The sequence below is a fragment of the Ahaetulla prasina genome, chromosome 2 (assembly GCF_028640845.1).
Source record: "Ahaetulla prasina isolate Xishuangbanna chromosome 2, ASM2864084v1, whole genome shotgun sequence".
NCBI classification, from domain to species: domain Eukaryota; kingdom Metazoa; phylum Chordata; class Lepidosauria; order Squamata; family Colubridae; genus Ahaetulla; species Ahaetulla prasina.
This window is the reverse complement of record NC_080540.1, coordinates 190530398-190552442: the sequence shown is the minus strand read 5'-3', so window position 1 is coordinate 190552442 and position 22045 is coordinate 190530398. Positions and strand designations below refer to the sequence as shown.

Sequence of the window (22045 nt, the reverse complement as noted above, 5' to 3'; positions counted from 1 at the left end):
AATAAAAAGGGGGGGGGCAGACTTATTGAACCTCTACCCCTCCCCCAATTAGCTACTAAAACTAAAGTCTCCACATCATCCCTCCAATCATTATCCCTTTTAAAAACTTAATTTGCTAAATTACTACATGCCTGGAAACTAGTTGGAGTAATGAAACATCTGCAAGAAAAAAATCAAACCTAGAGAGCACCTGAGGAACCCTCATTTCAACCCAGAGCTTCAAATATCCTCCCTACCTGGAAAGAAGTTGATGAAATCTCACATGTCACTTACCTTGTCACATGTCACTTACCTTGACACCTGGCTGAAGAGTAAAGGAAGCAAGCAACTAACTCAAGAAAATATTTCTACCGTGCCCATATAGCAACTGAAGAAAAAGTTCAGCCCAAAATCACACATATGCTGCAAATGGTCACATGCAGCAGAAGCTGGATTCTAAAGGCAGGCAGAGAACAAAGAGTTTGAAAACTTTGGAAAGCTTTTTGCTCCCTGTCTGACTGCCTTTAGGATCCAGTTTCTGCTGCATATTTGTGCTTTGGAGCTGAACTTCTTTAGCTGTTACAAGCACAGTAACTTACATTTTGTCATCCTCTTTCAGCCATGCAGTAATTTAGCAAGTGAGGATTTAAAAAAGGGATAGAGATTGGAGGGCAGATGCAGGGAGTTTAGTTTTAGAACCTAATGTGGGGGGGGGTGTCAACAAATCTCTCTCTCTCTCAGCTTTTTTGTTTTCTTTAGTGAAGGAATGTGTCTTTCTGGAGGAGTTAAGCAAAGCAAAGGAAAGGTTTGGGGGAAGCTTGTCCTGAAGCCGCTACTAGATGGCTAGCTTCTCAAAGGCTAGCAAGAGCCAGGAGAGGTTTGCAGTTTCCCAAAGGCTGATAGGGCAAAAAGCTCAAGAAGCAGCTGCCATTTCCACAAGGAATTGTCGGAGCACTGAACATGGCAGCTACTTGTAGGAGACATGGGGAGTAGACTAAAGCACTGCAAGAGCATCTCGTTAGGGTGGGATGGGAGGAATGGGGGGGCACTGCAGCATCCTCATGGTCAGGTGGTAGGGGCAAATGACCATGGGGACATGCAATTGTCATAACTTTGAAACATGGTTGTAGGTACTTTGGGGATGTCTGTCATAACTTCAAGTGACCTGTTGTATCTCGAGCAATACTATATTCTCCCTATGGAATGTTTATCCCAATCCAGTGAGGCATTACTCATTTTTTTCTGCAAAAATGTACAATTATTAGCTAGAAATGTAATTTTCATGAAGAAACCATCTGAACATGTACCTCCAGTATCATAGATGAAATCTTCAAAATAAAAAAATATTCATAGTCCCAAAATATGAACTGTGGTGGCGCAGTGGTTAGAATGCAGCATTGCAGGCTAATTCTGCCGACTGCCAGTTTGATTCTCATCAGCTCAAGGTTGACTCTGCCTTCCATTCTTCCAAAGTCGGTAAAATGAGGATCCAGATTGTTGGAGGCAAGATGCTGACACTGTAAACTTAGAGCTGTAAAGCATTATGAAGCAGAATATAAGTCTGCTATATGTATATTTCACGGGTGAATCCTAGATTCTAGTTATTAGGCGGTATATGCATTTTTTGTAAATAACTAAATAATTGAAATAAGTTGCTCATTTAATTATACATTTGACCCTTGCTCTGTCAGTGTTTTTCCTTACTGCTGCAAAGAAAACTACATCAATGTTTCTGAGACCAGGAGGCAAACCAAACTCAGATGGGATTGTACTGTTATGGGACTGTTATGGAATAGAAAAAAAAATAGTGAAGCAATTCACTAAAGTATTGTGACTTAGAATGTAAATGGGCCTATTATTTTTATACGCGATTCCTCTAAGACAGGGGTCTCCAACCTTGGTCCCTTTAAGACTTGTGGACTTCAACTCCCAGAGTCCCTCAGCCAACAAAGCTGGTTGAGGAACTCTGGGAGTTGAAGTCCACAAGTCTTAAAGGGACCAAGGCTAGAGACCCCTGCTCAAAGATAAAGCACTCCTTAAATTACAGGTGTATCCATGGACAAAATAATTAAAAGAACAATTTTGAAATTAACTCTTCTGCTTTTGTATAAACTTGGATTGTAACTTTGAATTTAGGTTTTCACTTCTGTATCATTGGGTTGCATAATGAAAATAATGGATGATCCAGAAAGTTGTATCTGAAGCAAAGAGTCTCATGATTGTTACAGGAAATGTCCTGGAATCATATGATCATTATTTGTGGTGTTTTGAAAAGCAAAGTCAATGGGGAAGCCAGATTCACTTAACAACCATGTTACTAATTTAACACTTGATTCACTTAACAAATTAGGCAAGAAGAGTTGTAAAATGGGGCAAAACTCACTTAACAAATTTCTTCCTTAGCAACATAAACTGAGTTGGGCTCAGTTGTGGTTGTAAGTCGAGGATTACCTGTAGTAATGATAATTTTGATTAATTTAAATCTGCTTTCTGTCAGGGTTTTGAGACAGAAACTGCCCAAATTGCTTTGATCAGTGATGTATGCCAGGGAATAGATGAGACAGATTTTTCAATCCAGTTCACAGTCATGGACAGGAGGACTATGGATTTTTCCCACTGTCCTTCTCCATCAACTGCTCTATCAGTTCTGCTACATGTGAATCTTGACATGCAAATATACAGTCCGGCCATCAAAACAATTGATAGTCTAGTCTTCCACCTAACTTGATCAGCATTGTCACATGAACTCTTAATATGGGCCATTTGTTCTACAAAGTATCTACAGTATACAATACCAGCCTTCCCAGCACTAAAAATAGTCTAAATCCTGACTCACAGACCAATGGAGATATTCCTAGGCTCCCAGATCTGTTCTTTTATCCACACCTTCCAATTCTTCTCTTGCAGTTCCATCCTCCTGCCAGAATACAGCCCAGGAGGGGATACCCTATGTTGCCTTCCTTTGACTGGCAATTCCACCTCCCAGTTATCACACTTGTGTTTTAGCTGCATTGAGAAATTATTAAGGATTATCAAATGGACTAGAAAGATGGTTTATTTTCTTAAACTAAACAATAGGTTTGTTGGAGAGAAATTAATGAAATGTACTGTCCAGTTGACGACCTATCTTTATACACATATATATAGTTAGTTAAAATCCTTCTGCCTGTCTTGCAAGAACATACATACATGGAATAGATAAATAGTAAAATCATGATTTACCATCCAATTCAAATTGCTGAGTTTGCTTTCAGCAATGGTGTCCCTGCCAAATATCACTGACATAGTTAATACTTAAAACTTCTGGAAAACAAAATGAAATTACTGGTTTTTCAGAAACAAGTTCCAGAATTTAGAATTGCAAATAGGATTATGTTAAAGGTGATTTTGCTTAATGAAAAACATTAAAGATTTTCACTTTTATTGTACTACAGCAATTTCTACACTGAACAGTGTAATATAAAATGAGTTTAGTACATCATTGCTAAATGTGTTTACACAGAAAGACAACTTCCTGGATTCCCATTTAAATGGTTTGCTAAAGGCTATAGCTGCCTTAGAGTATTTGCTATGAAGAGATCCATGCACACAGCCATGGGTAGGGGGAGCCTGAGGTCAGGAGCCCATTCCTGCATAGTGCCTATTTATGCCCTCTTGAAGGCTCTAGTGTTGGCTGAAATTTTTGTCTTTTAAGAGCCTGGGAGAAGCAGGATGGAAATTGTTTGCAAATAGTTAAGTAGGTCAAAGCCAATAATGGATCAGGCTGCTATTCATTTGCTATCTAAAATCTCTTTTTTACCCTAGCATTTGTTATTGCTTCTTTCCTATTACTGGTACCTCTTTTACTGTCCCTTTCAATGCATCAGTCTTATAAGGAAGGAACAACCCAGACCTGTCAGAGATATGAGCAGCTTGTTTGCAGAGGGCATTGATATCAAGATGAGAGCCATCAGAAACCATTATGTGGAGTCCAAATTTTAGGTACGGCTTTCAAGACTGGTATATAGCATACCACTCAGAAGCTGAGGCCATGACAACGTTCCACTGAAATACTTTTGATGTATTTTGTGACTATCTGTGATGTATTTAGAAATTGATTTTTTAGTAAGTATAGTAAACTGAGGAACAATAATTAACTTAAAAAATGAGGGAGTTTGTGTGTAGGATAGCATACCTTGCTTAACTTTGGTTGTTCAGTGTATGTATGTGGGTATATGTATGTATGTGGGTATGTAGTATGTATGTATTCAGAATAGTTTTTACAACGTGTGTGTGTATAGTTTTTCCAGCATATGTGAGTGTACTACACACATACATATGCTGGAAAAACTATTCTGCTTTTGGAAATAAACAAGTTAAAACAGTCTATAATTAGCTTGTCATGGACTGTCTTCATAATTAACATTGGCAGCTGTAGCTTAAATATCAGGCCATTGCACAAAATTTCATTACAGACTGTCAGCAATCTACTCTGTGTAAGAGTCTATTGATATTTTTAGTTATGTTACTATCAAAAACATATCAGCCTGTAAGATCTCATTTCTGCAAACTATAAATGCTGTTTAAAGTAATGTGAATTATAAACCATATCAATAAATACATTTTATTTATTCTATAAATACTTTGTAAGCATTAAAAACACATAATTTGCAGAAAGTCCCATAATTTCCTGATCTTTGTAAAATTGTAAATGGTAAAATCTGAAATTACCTGAGAAGATTCATTGCCAAGTCTATAAAGCCATTACCATAAATAAATATACAAAAGAAGCTAGGATCAAAAGTTCTTTAGAAATAATAGCAGAAAATAATTTCTTGTTTGATTTGCATCTTATTATAAAATTTTGCATAATTTATGTATTTATTTATGCTGAAGACTGAGAAGCAGCTTTTTTCAGGCAACTGGGCAGATGAACTGCTGGGTTAGCTTTACAACAATTGTCTCAACTTTGACTGGTGAACAGATTTGCCAGGTTTCAGTTTCTAAAAATTGCTTGACTTGGGAGAAAAGCAGTGTATATTGAATGATTCTATACAGATCCCAGAAATGATGCAAACCATTTTTACTTGGTTTACAATCCACTGCAACCTCATCTGCAACTGACCTTTTAAGGTGAGCTTTGCATTCTTCAAAAATGATAGTGCCCAGGACCAAATCTTCATGTTAATGTTTTATTTAGGGTTAGGTATATTTTGAATTATTTACCACAAAACGCGAGTCATTTATTAACCAATTATTAACAATTATTGTTTATTAACCAATTCTAATTTGAAACCAACATTTGGAAACCTACTGAGTCTACACCAAGCTTTCCAAGGCCAGTGATCATGCACTTCTGACCTACTCCATTTTCAGATCATGGAAGACCAGAAACAAATTTCAAACAAAAGAACAACTTAAAAACATAATGGAATAGACATATCAGAGCTTAGAACTTCTCTGTATCATAGATAAGCCATGGATGACGACATAGAAGGAAAGGAAGAAATATGAAAAAGGATAACAAGAGGAAGAAAGAAACTGAATCAAGATACAAATACTCTAAAAGGAACCATTTAGAGAAAAGCATATTTGAATTGAGTCTGGGGTTTGTTTGTTTCTTTTTGCAGGTTGTAGCCCCTCCCTAGTGTTCACCTCATACCCTGAGTCTGACCTAGAGCCAACAACAGCTCTACTGCATGAAAACTGGTCTCTTCAATGCTGATACCTGTCTCTATTGCCTGTTTCTCCTTCTCATCTAGCTCCATTGGATCCCTAAAGCCCTTGGGCCTACTTTCCACCCCACTGGATCGCACATCCTCCTCTCTACCTGTCACTGATTGCACACTTACATTTAGAAGAGCTCTGAAGTGCACAGGAGGGAAAGTGGGCTGCAGGGCTCCATCCCAGAAACCAGCGCCATTTTCGGAGCAGCCACATTTCAGTCACTCCAAAAATGGTGCCTGCTTCTGGAAGAGATCCATACAACCTAGGGATGGAGCAGCCTGTTCTGAGGTTGTATTAGTTAAACAGAGCAGGCTAATCTGTCCCTAAACGACATGGCTCTGCTGCAGAAGCAGGGGCCATTTTCAAAGTGCCTTTAATGTATTGTGTCCCCTCTGAAAATGGCACCTGCCTCCAAGATGGAGCCATGCAGCCCAGCAAGGGACATAGTGGCCTGCCCTTTTTCCTCACATGATCTCTGGAACTCTTCTAAAGGTAAGCATTCAATTGTTGATGGGGAGTGTGGAAAAGGCTGTGGGACTCAGGACTTGAGGACAGGAAGAGATTCCAGCTTTCTAACTGTGAAGGCTCTGGAGAAGAAAGAGATGAAGTTTCATATAAAGCCGTTTCCTGAGTAAAAAAAGGAAAGGAAGGTTTCTCAATCATAGACAATATTTACCTTGGAAATAAATACATTTCCCTATTAGATACAATGACTAAAGTTAAGGCCAACACAAAGCATTTTCACTTGTTTGTGAAGTGCTCTTATTTATCTATTTAAAAGCAAAAACAAATTGAATTGTTCAAATCAAGCTCAATTCCTGGTGACTTTAAAACATCTATGCAATTTTCCCAGGACAAAGCAGAAAAGTTTTTGTTTTTTTCTGAGATTTTTCCAGGCCAATTTACAGCCCAAATTTTCCTGGTGGTCTCCCACCCAATTATTAATCTGAGCTGCCTGTCTTGACTTTTCTTCAGCCAAAGTTGGTCAGGTACTACTGGATAAAATCACCTGATTCACACTTTAGGCATCTTACTCTTAACTAGTCACTTGTCTAGTTCATAGAATACTGTCCTGTCTTTTGAAGAGAAACAAACCTTTGAACCAGTTATGACAATAACCTTTGAAACTCAGAAACCCAGGGGCATTTTTCTCAGATTTCATTTCATTCTTGGGATACTGGGAAGTTATAACAAAATCACGAAATGTCTAAAGTGGAGTAAGTAGCTATTCACAGAATGCGGGGACTCAGTCAATGATTCATCAAAGCACATTATACATATTTATTTATTATTTATTTATTTATTTATCACATTTCTATACCGCCCTTCTCCGAAGACTCAGAGCGGTTTACAGCCAAGATAAAATCGCACAGAAACAAACGTTAAGAACATTATTAAAAATCTAATTCAAAATTGGCCCAATAATTTTAAAAACTAATAAAATATAAAATAAACCCTAATAAAACCACCCATGTTAAAATTGCGATTAGGCCAACCCTGCACGATGGAACAAGAAAGTCTTAAGCTCGCACTTAAAGGTCCGGAGGTCAGGGAGTTGGCGTAGCCCCAGAGGTAGCTCATTCCACAGGGCAGGAGCCCCCACAGAGAAGGCCCTCCCCCTGGGAGCCGCCAGTCAGCATTGTTTGGCTGAGGGCACCCTGAGGAGGCCCTCCCTATGGGAGCGCACAGGTCGATGGGAGGCTATTGGTGGCAGTAGGCGGTCCCGTAAGTAACCCAGTCCCAAGCATGGAGCGCTTTAAAGGTGAGAACCAACACCTTGAATTGCACCCGGAAGACCACCGGTAACCAGTGCAGCTTGCACAGGAGATATGTGGTCTCAAAGCCAGTGGTTGTCTGACCTGTTGGATCAATGATTCAGCAATGCCATTATGGGTCATAGCTTCTTGGATGAGAAGTGAAACATCTCCAAAGAAAAGCCAGAAAGTCCAGTTGCCTCTTGAAAAAGCACCTTTGGGACAACCATGACCTGGATAACTTAGAATCTCCATAAACGTATTTCCTTCTGGTTCGTCTGGGGATTTTTTTAATGTATGCATGTCATCTCCTGCTCCTATGTTCTGCCACTACAGTCCAAATTTTGCAATTTGTTGCAAAAAATGTTTGAAATAGCTGATTTAAGTTTGTCCAGCTGGAATTCTACTCTTCTGGCACTTCAAATGTAAAATATTACTGTTCTGCTGAGCAAGGATATGTACAAAGCTCACAACAGCTCTTTTTGTGCTGCTGTTTTAGGAGTAAATGCTAGCAGCTGCCTTATTAGGGATATCTCGCCTCTGTGTGTGTGTTTTTTTAAAAAAATATCTTTAATGTTCCCATTCCACCAAGCTAAAATAGAATCTTTTGCTTTGTTGTTTCTCACAGCTAATCAGTGCCAGGTTGCCCAAAACAAAACACCATAATTTTGGTGACTGAACCTGCAAAGTTCTAGATTGCTGACAGAAATTTAGACAACAATGAGATTTTAAATATTTCTGAAGAAATCTTGAGTATATCAGTAGGATGACCAAAAATAATTAGTTTAATAGCCTGCCCTAGAAGTTACTGAAAAGAATGTGGGAGATTGGGGTTGTTCTAAACAAGGGGAGTGAGAAGGAACGAGAGAGGAAAATGAATGTTTTCATATTTAAGGGCAAAGGAAGAATATCTTTCACTTATTTCCATAAAGTTTATACAACAGGCTTTTGAAAAAATGTTTTAAAAATAACCTGTAGCCGGTTTTTCTACAAATAGGTTTGGAGCAGTCAGGTGGCCTACCACCATATCTTTTATGTTACTGTTATGCTTGGGGTGGGGGAAGGGATGAATCAGGAAACGAGGGGCTTGCTCAGAATTCTTATAGCTTCCTATGTCCACAATACTCAAAAACATGTATGTTTTCATATAGAGATAACGTAAGCCAGAAATGGCAAGTAATTCTGAAAATCTTAGAATTCTGATCTTTTTTTCCCCCCAGGTGCAGGTGCATTCACAGGACTAATGAAAGGAAACATGGAAGCAATGTGTGCTGCTGTATCTCCTGCTTTAAGAAGCAACTATGAGTGTTCAACACTCAACATTTGTATCAGTGCAGAAATGCATCCTGAGCACACTATTTTTGACTGGGTGACATAGTAATTAAGAAAAGGTAATGAAAGAGTGATTACTAATTACTAGAAAGTAATTAACAGTAACTCTATTCTGGAAAAATACTGTGTGGTATACTTGTCATATACTGTAGTTGAACTACCAACTCCCATGTAAAGGAACGCTCTATAAACACATGCTGTGTTATCCGAACTATCAATAGTCCATGAATACAGCTCAACTATGTGCTCTATGACAGTGGTCACCAACTAGTGGTCCATGGACCACTGGTGGTCCACGAGAAAACTTTGGTGGTCCGCAGAAAAATTATTTGCATTTTTTATATTGCACTAAATACTATTTATGTTTTTTAAAAATTCATATTAGTGGTCCTCAGGATTTAAAATTATGAATTTAGTGGTCCCTGAGATCCGAAAGGTTGGTGACCTCTGCTGTATGAAGCTTCCTTGTCTTATACTCATGGGAGTAGGTGGCAGCTATGCTTGGGGAATACACATTGATGAAAATGCATCACCTGAGTGGAACTTATTTACACAATAAAACTGCAATAATAAATAGTAGCCAATGCATATTATAGCAAAATATAATAGAAACTTCCTTTCAGCAGTTTTTGCAAACCAAACAAAATTCCAATAAAGACTTTGTCTCCAGATTCTGTATAGTATTGTGTTTCCCCAAAAATAAGATCCTGTGTTATATTTTTTTGAACCCTGAAATAAGCGCTTGGCCTTATTGCCATGCTCTCAAAAGCCTGATTGGACTTATTATCAGGGGATATTATTTTGGGGGAAACAGGGTATCTGTTGTTTGCACAGCAGTCATGACAATGGTCACTTCTCAATCAGCTTCACTGGAGATTTCAAGTGGGCGGAGCTTCAGCCTCCTCTGCATGCATTGCATGACATGTCTGTGTCTGGAGAGTCGCAGCACCACTAGTGCAGTCACTGCCACCAAAACATACTCAACACTCTCACTCACTCTCATAATAGATGAGATGCACTCCTATCTTTTGAACACAAAGAAGAGAAAGAGACCTTGATCCAAACAGGGCTCTTATCTTGGTTTACATGATTTTTGCATCTATCATACTGTAGATGTACAGATGTACCATACTACCTTACAAGGGCAACTTTTCACTCTCATGAGAGTTCACTCCTCAATCTTGAATGCTTTCTGCTCCTCTTTTGCCTGCCACTTTCCCATCCCCCCTACCTTCTTGAACATAGAAAAGTGAAGAAGAGAGCCAAGCAGATTCTTTGCATCTTCTTGATGCATCCATGCTTCTACCTCCTTGTCATTTTCCAAAGGTGACTTCTCTCCTTGTCAATCAATGCCAAAAACTTCAAACGTACCTTCTTCCACTCTGCTAACTTCACTAGTATGGGTATGTTCTTTATCTCATGTCAGAAGGTACTTTCCCCCCTCCAACTCCTCTCGACTTGCCTCAAATCAGAAAAAAAGAGTAATTGTCTTTATTTCATCTTCTACACCTTCACCTCTCATGAATTATATTATTCTATTTCCATTTTAGGCTTTAACATACATTCAGCTATCCTATCTCTTCCCTGAATTGTCTACTACTGTATATGGATACAACCTGTGTTGTTGGCATGCTAAGATTTGATTTTCTAAAATTGATCCTTATGTGTGAGTGCCATCTTGTGGTCAAATTATTCTCATCTTAGTTGTGATTTAGGGCTGCACTCCTACAAATGCTTATGGGAATAAACTAGACTAAATTTATAAATTTTTCTTTCATGTAAATATGTATAGCAAGATCAAGACATCAGTAACTTTAGTTTCAGTAAATCCTATTCTTAAGGTTATTAATTTTACAGGTTAATATGGGAAATGAATTTGATAATATGTTCCGTGACTGACATCATCAATGATGAAAATAAAATAAAATCATACTGTAGTTGTGCATACCGCTTAGATGTTTGAAAGCATTTTCATTCAAGAATAAAAATTGAAATAGACACAGCTCAGGAATATATTTTTAAAATGTATTTTGTAAATAAACACTGACCACACTACTCAAGACTAACTCTTCCACCACTGATTTCAAAAAGTTATTGTTTTGGTTCAGCACTTTTAGTCTCCTTCAACATTTCTTGCCAGTTTTTCTCCATTTCTTCCTTACAAGTGAGAAAGGCATCTTCCAGACGTCTCATTGAATTGGCCAAGTCTGGATTAGCGCGCATTACCACCATATCATAAGCCATCCAAGTAGCCTGCACTGGGACAACCCAACAGATAAATTCAGTGATTCAATGGGTGAATTTGAATGGGATGAATGATAAAGTAATAAAAAATAAACAGTAACAGAACTGCCAATTCTAGCTCTACATATTTTTTCAAATATGGTATTTAAGGATTCAAGCCAATGCTTGAAAATTTTTGTATTATGCTACAGAAAATAGTTTATTCATCTATTGTTTTCCATTTCACTAATCATCAGGGTAGTTGTGTCACAATTTTTAATTACAAAAATTCTTGTTTTGACTATGTGTATATTCCTGATTACTTTTAACATGGACACTATGCTGTAATGTACAGATATGTGATAAACAAATTTGTTAAATAATTAATCTCACAATGTTTAGTTAGTCCATTAAAAACAGTAGTGTGAATGAATGAATTAGGAATTGTTCCATAAAAAGGAAGTTAAAATCTCTTCCCTGAAATGCACTCCTGATGAAAACAGGAATATGTCAAGGTTTTTTTGTTTTGGTTTTTTGCATAATCTGATTTACATTATCGGTGTAAACCTAAACAGTGTTACATGTTTAGAATGTCTAATTACAGAGATCAAATTTTTATTTGTAAAATGTTTTAATGAGAGCAAAATGAATCAGTCAAATGACTACCCTATTTAATAACCATTTGAAATTACAACAATACTGAAAAAAATAACTTTATGACCAGTCTTCATACTTATAATCATTGCAGTGTCCCTACAATCACATAATTGAGATTTAGGTGCTTTGTAATTGTGGACATTTTCACAACATTCTGCAATCACATGATCATCATTTGCACAATTCATAGCCAGCTTCTGACAAGCAGAGTCAATGGAGAAGCTTGTAGTAAAATTGAAAGTTGTAATCATGTGATGTCTTGCTTAACAACTGTGGGTAATTCACTTAATGACTGCCATGGAAATGAGATCATAAGTCCATCAGGGTCATGTAATATTTTGCTTAGCAACCATATCACTTAGCCTTATTACTGGAGTTTTTCTTCCAGAGTTTTTCTTTAATGAATTAATGTTTCCAATAATACAATATTCTTTCATGAACTGGAAAACCTAGTCTGGAAAGAAGGATTTCAATACAGAGACATAATGAATTGAAGGTATTTAATCTTTTCCCAAACATATTATCTACTTCTTTGACAACTATTTTCCCATATGTTTTTAAAGGCCCTTAATACATATGGAACATTTTATATGGAAAGGTAGAAAAAAATACCCGCCATGTTTAACCAAGATAGTTAAACAAAAATTTACATTCTTTACTAGTGTGTTTATAATTGGGTCTGCACATTTGCAAAATAGTAACATTTCCTATAAGAAATTATTTTAATTTAGTACTTTTTTAAAACAAAATTCTTCTGAAAAATGAAAAGTAATTATGGTACTTAAGTATTTATGGAAAAATACTTAAATGAGCAATTTTTCTGGAAAGCAAAATAACAAAGCTCATAAGAACAAACCACATTAAGGTTAATTCCATAAAATAATAATCTGCAGAAACAGATCAGGTTACATAAAACTGTTCTAGCATAAAAATCCATAGTTCTTAACTATGTGCTACATATGACCAGTGCCACCAAATCTAAATGCCCATCCAACACAGTATCAAATTGAATAAATTACTAATAAGCATTGTAATTCAAATGAACATCTACAAAAACTGCAGTAAATTCTTATTACTCTGAATTGACAATTTGTTAGCAATATATAGATATACTTCAGGAATATGTCACACCTGATAATTTCTCCATGTCTTCCAGAAGTTTTTCCAAATCCCTGTTCAAATCCTCAAGCATTTTTACCATGTTATCATAACTTCTTTCGCAGGGTTCACATTTAGCCATCTAATAGAAAACAAATGATATTAATAATAGTTCACCGTGTGAACCTATATTTGATGCATGCAATAAAGTAATGGTTTTAATATTTTTTAAATACTCATTTTAAGCATTTTATCAAACCAGAAGATTCCCAGAATAATCTAGAAACAACAAATAAAAATAGTTCTTGAGTGCAGACCCAATCAGGTTTCAGAGGGCGCTTAAGATTGTTCTTAAATTTGGTTGAGGCCCTGGTCACTGCTTGAATAACAGTGGTGATGCCTTCAAATAGACCACAACACTGCACTCTTCTTGTGCACTCTGTTGTTTCCTGGTTTCAGGAGGATCTTGGAAGGATCTTTGGTGGGTGAAGCAGCAGAAGAAATGCCCACAGCACCAGTGAGATGAGAATACCTGCAGTTCTACTGTAATAACTATTCTCAGCACCTTGTTTTTTCAAATTGCTTAGATCTGTTCCAAGTTAAGACTCCAGCTGGGCAAGTCCTATGGATTTGACTGAGGTGTGATCCTGTGTTATCTACAACAGGGGTCTCCAACCTTGGCAACTTTGTGGACTTCAACTCCCAGAATTCCTCAGCCAGCAAAGGTGGCTGAGGAATTCTGGGAATTGAAGTCCACAAGTCTTAAAGTTGGAGACATCTGATCTACAATTACTTTAATCCTTAGTAGACTTGAGGAAGTGAATAGGGTCCTTCTTACTGTGGACACAGTACCTATAATTTTGATTCAAGGCCAGGAAGGTGGCATATGGGTGGATCTGTCTAGTGGCAAATTCTTCCTTAAGAGAATGGATGGTCCCGATGCTTGAAACAGGCTATGGTCTATGCGCCTTTTCAAGAAGAAATCATCACTAAATCCTGCATATCTGGACAATCTTCATCCAGTCTCCAACATGTTTTCCTAGGAAGGCCCAAGTTTTAAAAAGTCCTGAAAGAAATGGATCATGCGCTGGCCACACAGGAGGTGACACGAGGCTGGCTCCAGGGGATTACAAATGCTTCTTTGCGGGAGGGAGTCTTTCCCGCTGCCTTGAAAGAGGCGGTGGTGAGACCTCTCCTCAAGAAGCCTTCCCTGGACCCAGCTGTTTTAGGTAATTACCATCCAGTCTCCAATCTTCGCTTCACGGCGAAGGTTGTAGAGAGTGCGGTGGCATGTCAGCTACCCCAGTACCTGGATGAAACTGTCTATCTAAACCCGTTCCAGTCCGGCTTCCGACCTGGTTACAGTACTGAGACGGCTTTGGTCGCGTTGGTGGATGATCTCTGGAGGGCCAGGGATAAGGGTTATTCCTGGTCCTATTAGACCTCTCAGCGGCTTTTGATACCATCGACCATGGTATCCTGCTGCGCCGGCTAGAGGGGTTGGGAGTGGGAGGCACCGTTTATCGGTGGTTCTCCTCCTACCTCTCTGATCGGACACAGACGGTGTTGGCAGGGGGGCAGAGATCGACCCCGAAGTGCCTCCTGTGTGGGGTGCCGCAGGGGTCGATCCTCTCGCCTCTCCTGTTCAACATTTATATGAAGCCGCTGGGTGAGATCATCAGTGGTTTTGGGGTGAGATACTAGCTGTACGCTGATGACACTCAGCTGTACTTTTCCACCCCAACGAAGCTATCGAAGTGCTGTCCCGGTGTTTGGAAGCCGTACGGGTCTAAATGGGGAGGAACAGGCTCAAGCTTAATCCCTCCAAGACGGAGTGGCTGTGGATGCCGGCACCCCGGTACAGTCAGCTGCAGATGCGGCTGTCCGTCGGGGGCGAGTCATTGGCCCCGACGGAGAAGGTCCGCAACTTGGGCGTGCTCCTGGATGGACGGTTGTCTTTTGAAGATCATTTGACAACCGTCTCCAGGAGAGCTTTTTATCAGGTTCGCCTGATCCGCCAGTTGCGTCCCTTCCTGGACCGGGATGCCCTATGCACGGTCACTCATGCTCTCGTTACATCTCGCTTGGACTACTGCAATGCTCTCTACATGGGGCTCCCCTTGAAGAGCACTCGGAGACTCCAGTTAGTCCAGAATGCGGCTGCGCGGGTTATCGAGGGAGCAGCACGTAGTTCCCACGTAACACCTATCCTGCGCAGACTGCACTGGCTACCTGTGGTCTTCCGGGTGCGCTTCAAGGTTTTGGTGACGACCTTTAAAGCGCTCCATGGCTTAGGACCGGGATATTTACGGGACCGTCTTCTGCCGGCTTCAATCTCCCAGCGACTGGTGCGTTCTCACAGAGAGGGACTCCTGAGGGTGCCGTCAGCCAAACAATGTCGACTGGCGGCCCCCAGAGGGAGGGCCTTCTCTGTGGGGGCTCCTACCCTGTGGAACGAGCTTCCCCCTGGACTCCGACAATTGTCTGACCTTAGGACCTTTCGCCGCAAACTTAAAACCTATTTGTTCCGTCTCGTTGGACTGGCTTGATTTTTTAAAATTTTAATTTGATTAATTGGGATTTTAAATTTTTAGTAATTTATAGGGTGTAACTGTGTTTTAGTTTTGGCCAATTGAATGAGTTTTTTAAGGGTTGTTTTTAATATTGTCTGTTTTCCTGTATTTTAACTGGCTGTTCACCGCCCTGAGTCCTTTGGGAGAAGGGCGGTCTATAAATTAAAATATTATTATTATTATTATTATTATTATTATTATTATTATTATTATTATTATTATTATTATTATTATTATTATTATTATTATTATTATTAGAATCTTTTCTAGTCAAATACAGTCCAAGATATAGTCCTGAGAAAATTTTGGTCACACTTGTAGATAAATTTTGGTGGGCTCAGGATGGCAGTAATTCATTTATACTTTCCTTTGTTTGTTTGTTTTAACCTTTCAGCAGCCTTCAATTCCATTAACCATGGTAATCCTTTGATTGAGTACTGTCCTACAATGGTCTTCTCCTTCCTTCAGGTCCAACTCCAACCAGTGTTGTTGAAAAGAGAGCAGTCTATCCCTAGGGCCCTGCTTTGTGAGGTACCACAGGTGTTTTTCTCTCCTTTTTAACATTAGGGTGCAATTTTACCACCACACTGATGATGTTCAATTTTACATCTCCACCATAGTTGCTATCAAGTGAAGCTAGCAAGCTTCTGTCACAGTGTCTAGAGGTTATAGGGTCTGGATGGTGAACCACAGACTCCAGTTCAATCCTTCCAGTGCTGAGTAGCTGTCAGTTTTGGGTTCTACAAGAACTGGAAAAATATTCAATCTCATCTCTGAGTGGGGTAGTCCTGCCCCATTTGAATTTATTTGGTGACGTGGGGGTCCTTCTGAATTCACAGTTACTATTGAAAGAGCAGGTGGCAACTGTGGCTGAAGGCATTTTTGCAGGACTTTGTCTTGTGCATCACTGGAAGAATATTTTCCAGGTGCCCTTATTGGGATAATGCAGCCTTTGGGACTTCAAATGCATGTCTTCTGAATGGCAGCTTCTACTTTTTAAAAATAATATATCCCCAAATTTGAATAATCTGCCCCCTGACCCAGCAAGTCTTTAGAAAAGCAAATGAGATGTGGCTCTTTTCTAAGATCTTTGGATCTCAATGAATATATTGTAGTCCCAATTGTTAGCTGCAGTTCACCTTAATCCAGTCGCCATTTTATGGCTTTAGTTCATTTTTAAGTATTGTGTTTCTCTTTTTTCCTGTTTGTAATTGACTTTTGTATATTCAACTGAGAGTGACTTTATTGAGTTAGGTGCTCATAGTCCAATCCTTGGTCCAATGCAGATATCAGTTATTATAGTATTACTGATAAATGATCGTGTGGCTCTGTTTAAATACTTCCAAAGAAAGAGTTCAGCATCATTCTTGAACAACTCTTACTATGTAGAATTATTTTCTAATAATCAACCCAAACCTGCTGTCTGGGAACACTGAACAGTGTACATATATCCACATTTTCATCCTACTGCCTGTAACAACTCTTTTAACTCATTGCTCAGTTTGTCTCTTTCACCTCAACTGAATTCCTCTGTCAAAAACTTGTTTAATATGTAGGATAAGCTTAATATTTCCCAGTGTGAATGTTTATTCAGCACAATTGTTTTCATCCACATTCTTATTCAAAAATTTAAATAACTAATGCGACTATTCAGATGTGGGTTTCAGCAGATTCTGAGCAGTTCTGGAGAACCAGTAGCGGAAAGTTTGAGTAGTTCGGAGAACCGGTAGTAAAAATTCTGACTGCCCCAACCCCCATCTATTCTCTGCCTCCCGAGTCCCAGCTGATGAGGTGGAAATGGGGATTTTGCATTAATCTTCCCCTGCCATGCCCACCAAGCCATGCCACGCCCACCAAGCCACACCCACAGAACCGGTAGTAAAAAAAATTGAAACCCACCAGTGCTACTATTGCGTATACTGAAGCCTACTGAATTACTTAACTTTATTTTAAAATGTTAGATACTTGTTTTGATTAGTCAAAAATATCTTTGTTGAATAACCATTAATTTATTAGACAAATGAAACAGATTTCAGAATTGTAACATAATTTCAAAATGAAAACCAAATAGGACATGATCCCTGTAGATCACAAGAAAATATGTCTCAATCACCACATTTCTTTAAATAGGTAGCCCTGGACTTTCAACTGGTTAACAACTGTTGACAGTCACAATGGTCACAGAACCAAGCACTTCCAGGCAATGTAAAACATTGTGCTACCCTCCTCCAATTACAATCACAGTTTGGGCACCTGGCAACCTGTTCGGCAACCTGTTCACATGTAGAATAGAATAGAATAGATTTTTTTTATTGGCCAAGTGTGATTGGACACACAAGGAATTTGTCTTGGTGCATATGCTCTCAGTGTACATAAAAGAAAAGATACCTTCATCAAGGTACAACATTTACAACACAAATGATGGTCAATATATCAATATATCTGAGCCCTCTGTGGCTCAGACTACTAATGCAGTCTGTTATTAACACAGCTGCCTGCAATTACTGCAGGTTCTAGTCCCACCAGGCCCAAGGTTGACTCAGCCTTCCATCCTTTATAAGGTAGGTAAAATGAGGACCCAGATTGTTGGGGGCAATAAGTTGACTTTGTATATAAATATACAAACAGAATGAAGACTATTGCTAAAATAGTGTAAGCCGCCCTGAGTCTTCGGAGAAGGGCGGGATATAAATGCAAATAATAAATGCAAATATATATATCATAAGTATTACCAGCAACAAAGTTACAGTCATACAAAAAGATTGGTGATGGGAACGATGAGAAGATGTACAACTAGTTGACAAGTGTTCTGCAATCTTCTCTGCCTGCTTTTGAGGAAAGTTGCTAACAAAGGGGACAAAGGGTTTGACATGCCGCCACCACCACCACCCCCAGCACACTGAGGGATTTTACCTCTCCTCCATACAAAGAAAGGAAATCCTCTCTCACTCTGGAGGAACATAACTTTCTGAGCAGAGCCTTTCAAAATGCCAGTTCGCTAGCATTTTTCCTCCAAAGAGGAAAAATACTAGAAATACTAGAGAAAGAGATGGATTCCATAATCCACCTCTTTTGCTAGCATCCTCACCTTTCTGGATATTGTGAAATCCTGAGGCTCAGAGGCTTTAGCCTTTTCTCCTTGGAGGATTGTTGCAGTTTGTTTATAAGAAGCTTCCTGAGAAGGCCATCCAAACCATCTCAGACCAAAGAAAATTGCCAAAAAAGAGGGCTTTGCTATTAGAAAGCTAAATCTGCAAGTTACCAAAGATGCTATTTCAGACATTTCAATGATCTTAGGTGGCATCCCCAAACTCTTCAGTTCACTGACTTGTAAATGTTTTTTGTAGGAAAATAATTAAATAATTAAATAAAATCTACTTTACTAATAGTAGTGCAAATAATAATACTGACCTTTGGTTAGTCCCATCAACCTGGGGGGTAAGATTGATCATTTTGTGCAACCTTGATCTAAGGGTTCTTTCCACAATCATACTTATCCCAGGTTATGGAGCAAATACTAGATTTACACATTTTAAGGTTGCCCTTGAATAATATTAGAATAAAGGAGGAAATACTATTACAATACATATAGCTAATGATGATTTATGCCTGTCTCATAGATGAATGGATGAGATTTTAAAAAGTCATGGAAATGAGGTAGAAAAAATATGCTGGCAGTACATATTTGTATCTTTTTGATATGTAAGTCTGGGTACATAGCCTGTGTTCTGGCAATTCCATTATTCTTTGGTAGGAATTCTTCACACAGGGATAATGCTAAAGACATCTCTCCTTTGTTGAGTGGCAAAATATTATCTGTACTGGCATCCTAGATCTTGTTTTTATTTTTTGTTTGTGAATACAAATACTTTTGTGCACTACTGTCTAAACATTGTCAATATATTTTCCAAACCCTGAATGATTTATAAATAATTTGTAAATTACTCCTCTAAAGCAATTAGAAAAAATGATACTGAATGCCTTTCACAACTGAAGGAATACAGACTTTATAGTTTCAAGGTTGAGGTACATAGCTATCCCACGTATTAATGAATCTGAAATACTTAGGGATTAATCTCATACAAACCTATTTATTGGACTTGATTAGATTGTTGATTGGAAGTGTGTCAAATGAAATACTCTGTTCTGGGTTTAGTATGCAAAATGCAATTTTAATGCATATTTCATAGAAGCATAATTATTTTTAATGATGGATAAGCTACTTTAAACGAACCAATTTATTTTTAAGCCACATCTGAATGTGGGTCATTCTCTATCCCAATTACTTGGAATTTGGCTGTGGCTTTACTTCATAAAAATTGTTCATAATAATTTTGGATTGTGTTTAGTGTATTTACCTTGATGAACGTATCTTTTCTTTTCTTTTATGTAGACTGAGAGCATATGCACCAAGACAAATTCCTTGTGTGTCCAATCACACTTGGCCAATAAAATTCTATTCTATTCTATTCTATTCTATTCTATTCTATTCTATTCTATTCTATTCTATTCTATTCTATTTAAGCGGAGAGATATTGAACATGGTATCCTTCTAGACCACAAATGAAATTTAATATAATTCAACTATATAGGCAGACCTCCTTACATATTTCAAAACTGAAAATTGTTCTCCACTAAATGATTCTCATTTTTCTTCCAACTTCAATTTATATATGTGTGTGAGGTAAAGGTAAAGGTTCCCCTAGTACATACGTGCTAGTCGTTGCCAACTCTAGGGGGCGGTGTTCATCTCCGTTTCAAAGCCAAAGAGCCAGCGCTGTCCGAAGATGTCCATGGTCATGTGGCCGGCATGACTCAACACCAAAGGCACACGGAACGCTGTTACCTTCCCACCAAGGTGGTCCCTATTTTTTCTACTTGCATTTTTACGTGCTTTCAAAATTGCTAGGTTGGCAGAAGCTGGGACAAGTAACGGGAGCTCACCCCGTTACACGGCAGCACTAGGGATTCGAACCGCCGAGCTGCCGACCTTTCGATCGACAAGCTCAATGTCCTAGCCCCTGAGCCACCGTGTCCCAATATATATATACCCAATTGGCATATATACCCAATATATGTGTATGTGTATATATATGCATACATACACACAGATACACACTGTACCTTGCAGTGCTTTGCCTGTACTACAAATATACAAGCAAAATGCTGAAACAAAATCACAAAGTTTTGAATTATCTAAACAAAGCTATTTTAATTCTGCAATGCCCTATATATATATTAATATATCAATATATTAATAATTAATTTAATGGATGTTTATTAAGCTTGCATATAATACAATAGTCACATGAATCTTAACATTTAGTCAGAAGTATTCAATTTAATAGGACTTACATATAAAGAAAGTTACATTTAACATTGCTCAAATATAATTTATTATTCAGATAATTTTTTTACTTCAGAGGTATATACTTCTCCGCTGTCAAAAATATATATTTATCTGCAAGTAAATTCAAGTCGATTAAGTAGGGACTTGACACAAATAGGTAACAGGATATTCACTCCACTGACCTTAGTTCCATGAAAATCTATGTCGTATTGAGGTATAAATTAAATCCAATCATTATTATTTGCCGCCCATGAAGGATAACATAATTTTTATAAAGGACTTTTAAAGAACCCTACGGAATGAACTGCTCGCCGCCCCCGTGATTGTGGAAGGCTGGCTTAACACACACTGAGGTTTAACACACGCGACACACACACACACGAGAAAGGAAGTATATGTTTTAGGTAAAATAAGATATACCGGATCACCGGTTTTGTCGTTGAGTGGAGTCGAAGAAACATGAACTTCCTCCAAGACGTCTCTCCTCAACTACTGCCAAAAGACTTGGCTAGAAAGAGTAGAAAGCGGGGACACGCAGGATTTTGAAAATACCCGCAAAAGTGTTTTTTTGCCCCCTTGAGTGGTCGGAATGAGGACGGCGGCCGTGGTCCCTAGCAGCCCTTTCTCCTCTTCCAAATAACGATCTTTACACATGGAAACGGTCGGGACTATATTAAACCTAACTAGGGAGGGAGAGGGAGGGAGGGAGTCAAGCCAGCCTCCTCTCGGCCGCCCTCAGTTCAGCGGACCTCCTCCATTGCCTCCCGCCCCGGTTTCCCGAACGGCTTCTAACGGCCTGCCCGTTCCCCTTCGCAACCAGTGTGAGCTCGACCTGCTTCCCTTGTGCTGCCTGAATCAGCCGCCCTGTGCCGACCTACCTTCTCACCCGCCATCCCCCCCACCAACTTCTCCGGGGTCGCTTCGGCTAGACCTCCGCTTCGCCCGAGAGGAAGGAGGCGGCGCGGTTGGTGTGCAAGACGCCCCCGCGCCTCTTTTCTCGGCTGCAACAGCGGGAAGATCCCTGGGCGTTTGCACCCGGTTTTTCTGCCCACGACTTTCATCGGACGTGTAATGTTAAAGAAAAAAAGAATTCACCAACTTTTCATGTATAGTAGGACGCTTATTGTCTCATGACACTCAACTTATATAATTTTTGTCTTTCAATTGAGAAAAAAAATTGTCTATTTTGCATCAAGCACTCTGTTCTGATTTGATTTTCTTCCTCTAGTGTTCATTCATAATAATAGGTACTAGGTAGGTTTATGATAAAAAAATCAAAATTGGCTTTTAAGAAGAATATTTATTAACCAATAGCACACAAAATATAAGTAAAATAATGCATGGGTAAATTAATAAGCACATGTTAAGGTTTA

The 22045-nt window shown here is 38.8% G+C and overlaps 1 protein-coding gene across 7 annotated transcripts in view; it reads right to left on the bottom strand.

Annotated features, from left to right (window-relative positions):
- SYCE3 (synaptonemal complex central element protein 3) overlaps positions 1-21681 on the bottom strand; it is a 103605-nt gene extending 81924 nt beyond the window's left edge. For 3 of the 7 annotated variants that reach the window (XM_058169781.1, XM_058169787.1, XM_058169788.1), the window contains exons 1-2: positions 21551-21681; positions 12783-12891 (exon numbers count right to left, since the gene is read on the bottom strand). In XM_058169781.1, coding sequence (XP_058025764.1) covers positions 12783-12891; positions 21551-21565 — 124 coding nt within the window. In that variant the 5' untranslated portion in view covers positions 21566-21681. Of the gene's footprint in view, positions 1-10410; positions 11030-12782; positions 12892-20035; positions 20343-20854; positions 21524-21550 lie in introns of those variants that run through there. The other 4 variants (XM_058169782.1, XM_058169783.1, XM_058169784.1 and 1 more) reach the window with 4 other exon arrangements.
- Between the last annotated feature and the right edge of the window lie 364 nt (positions 21682-22045).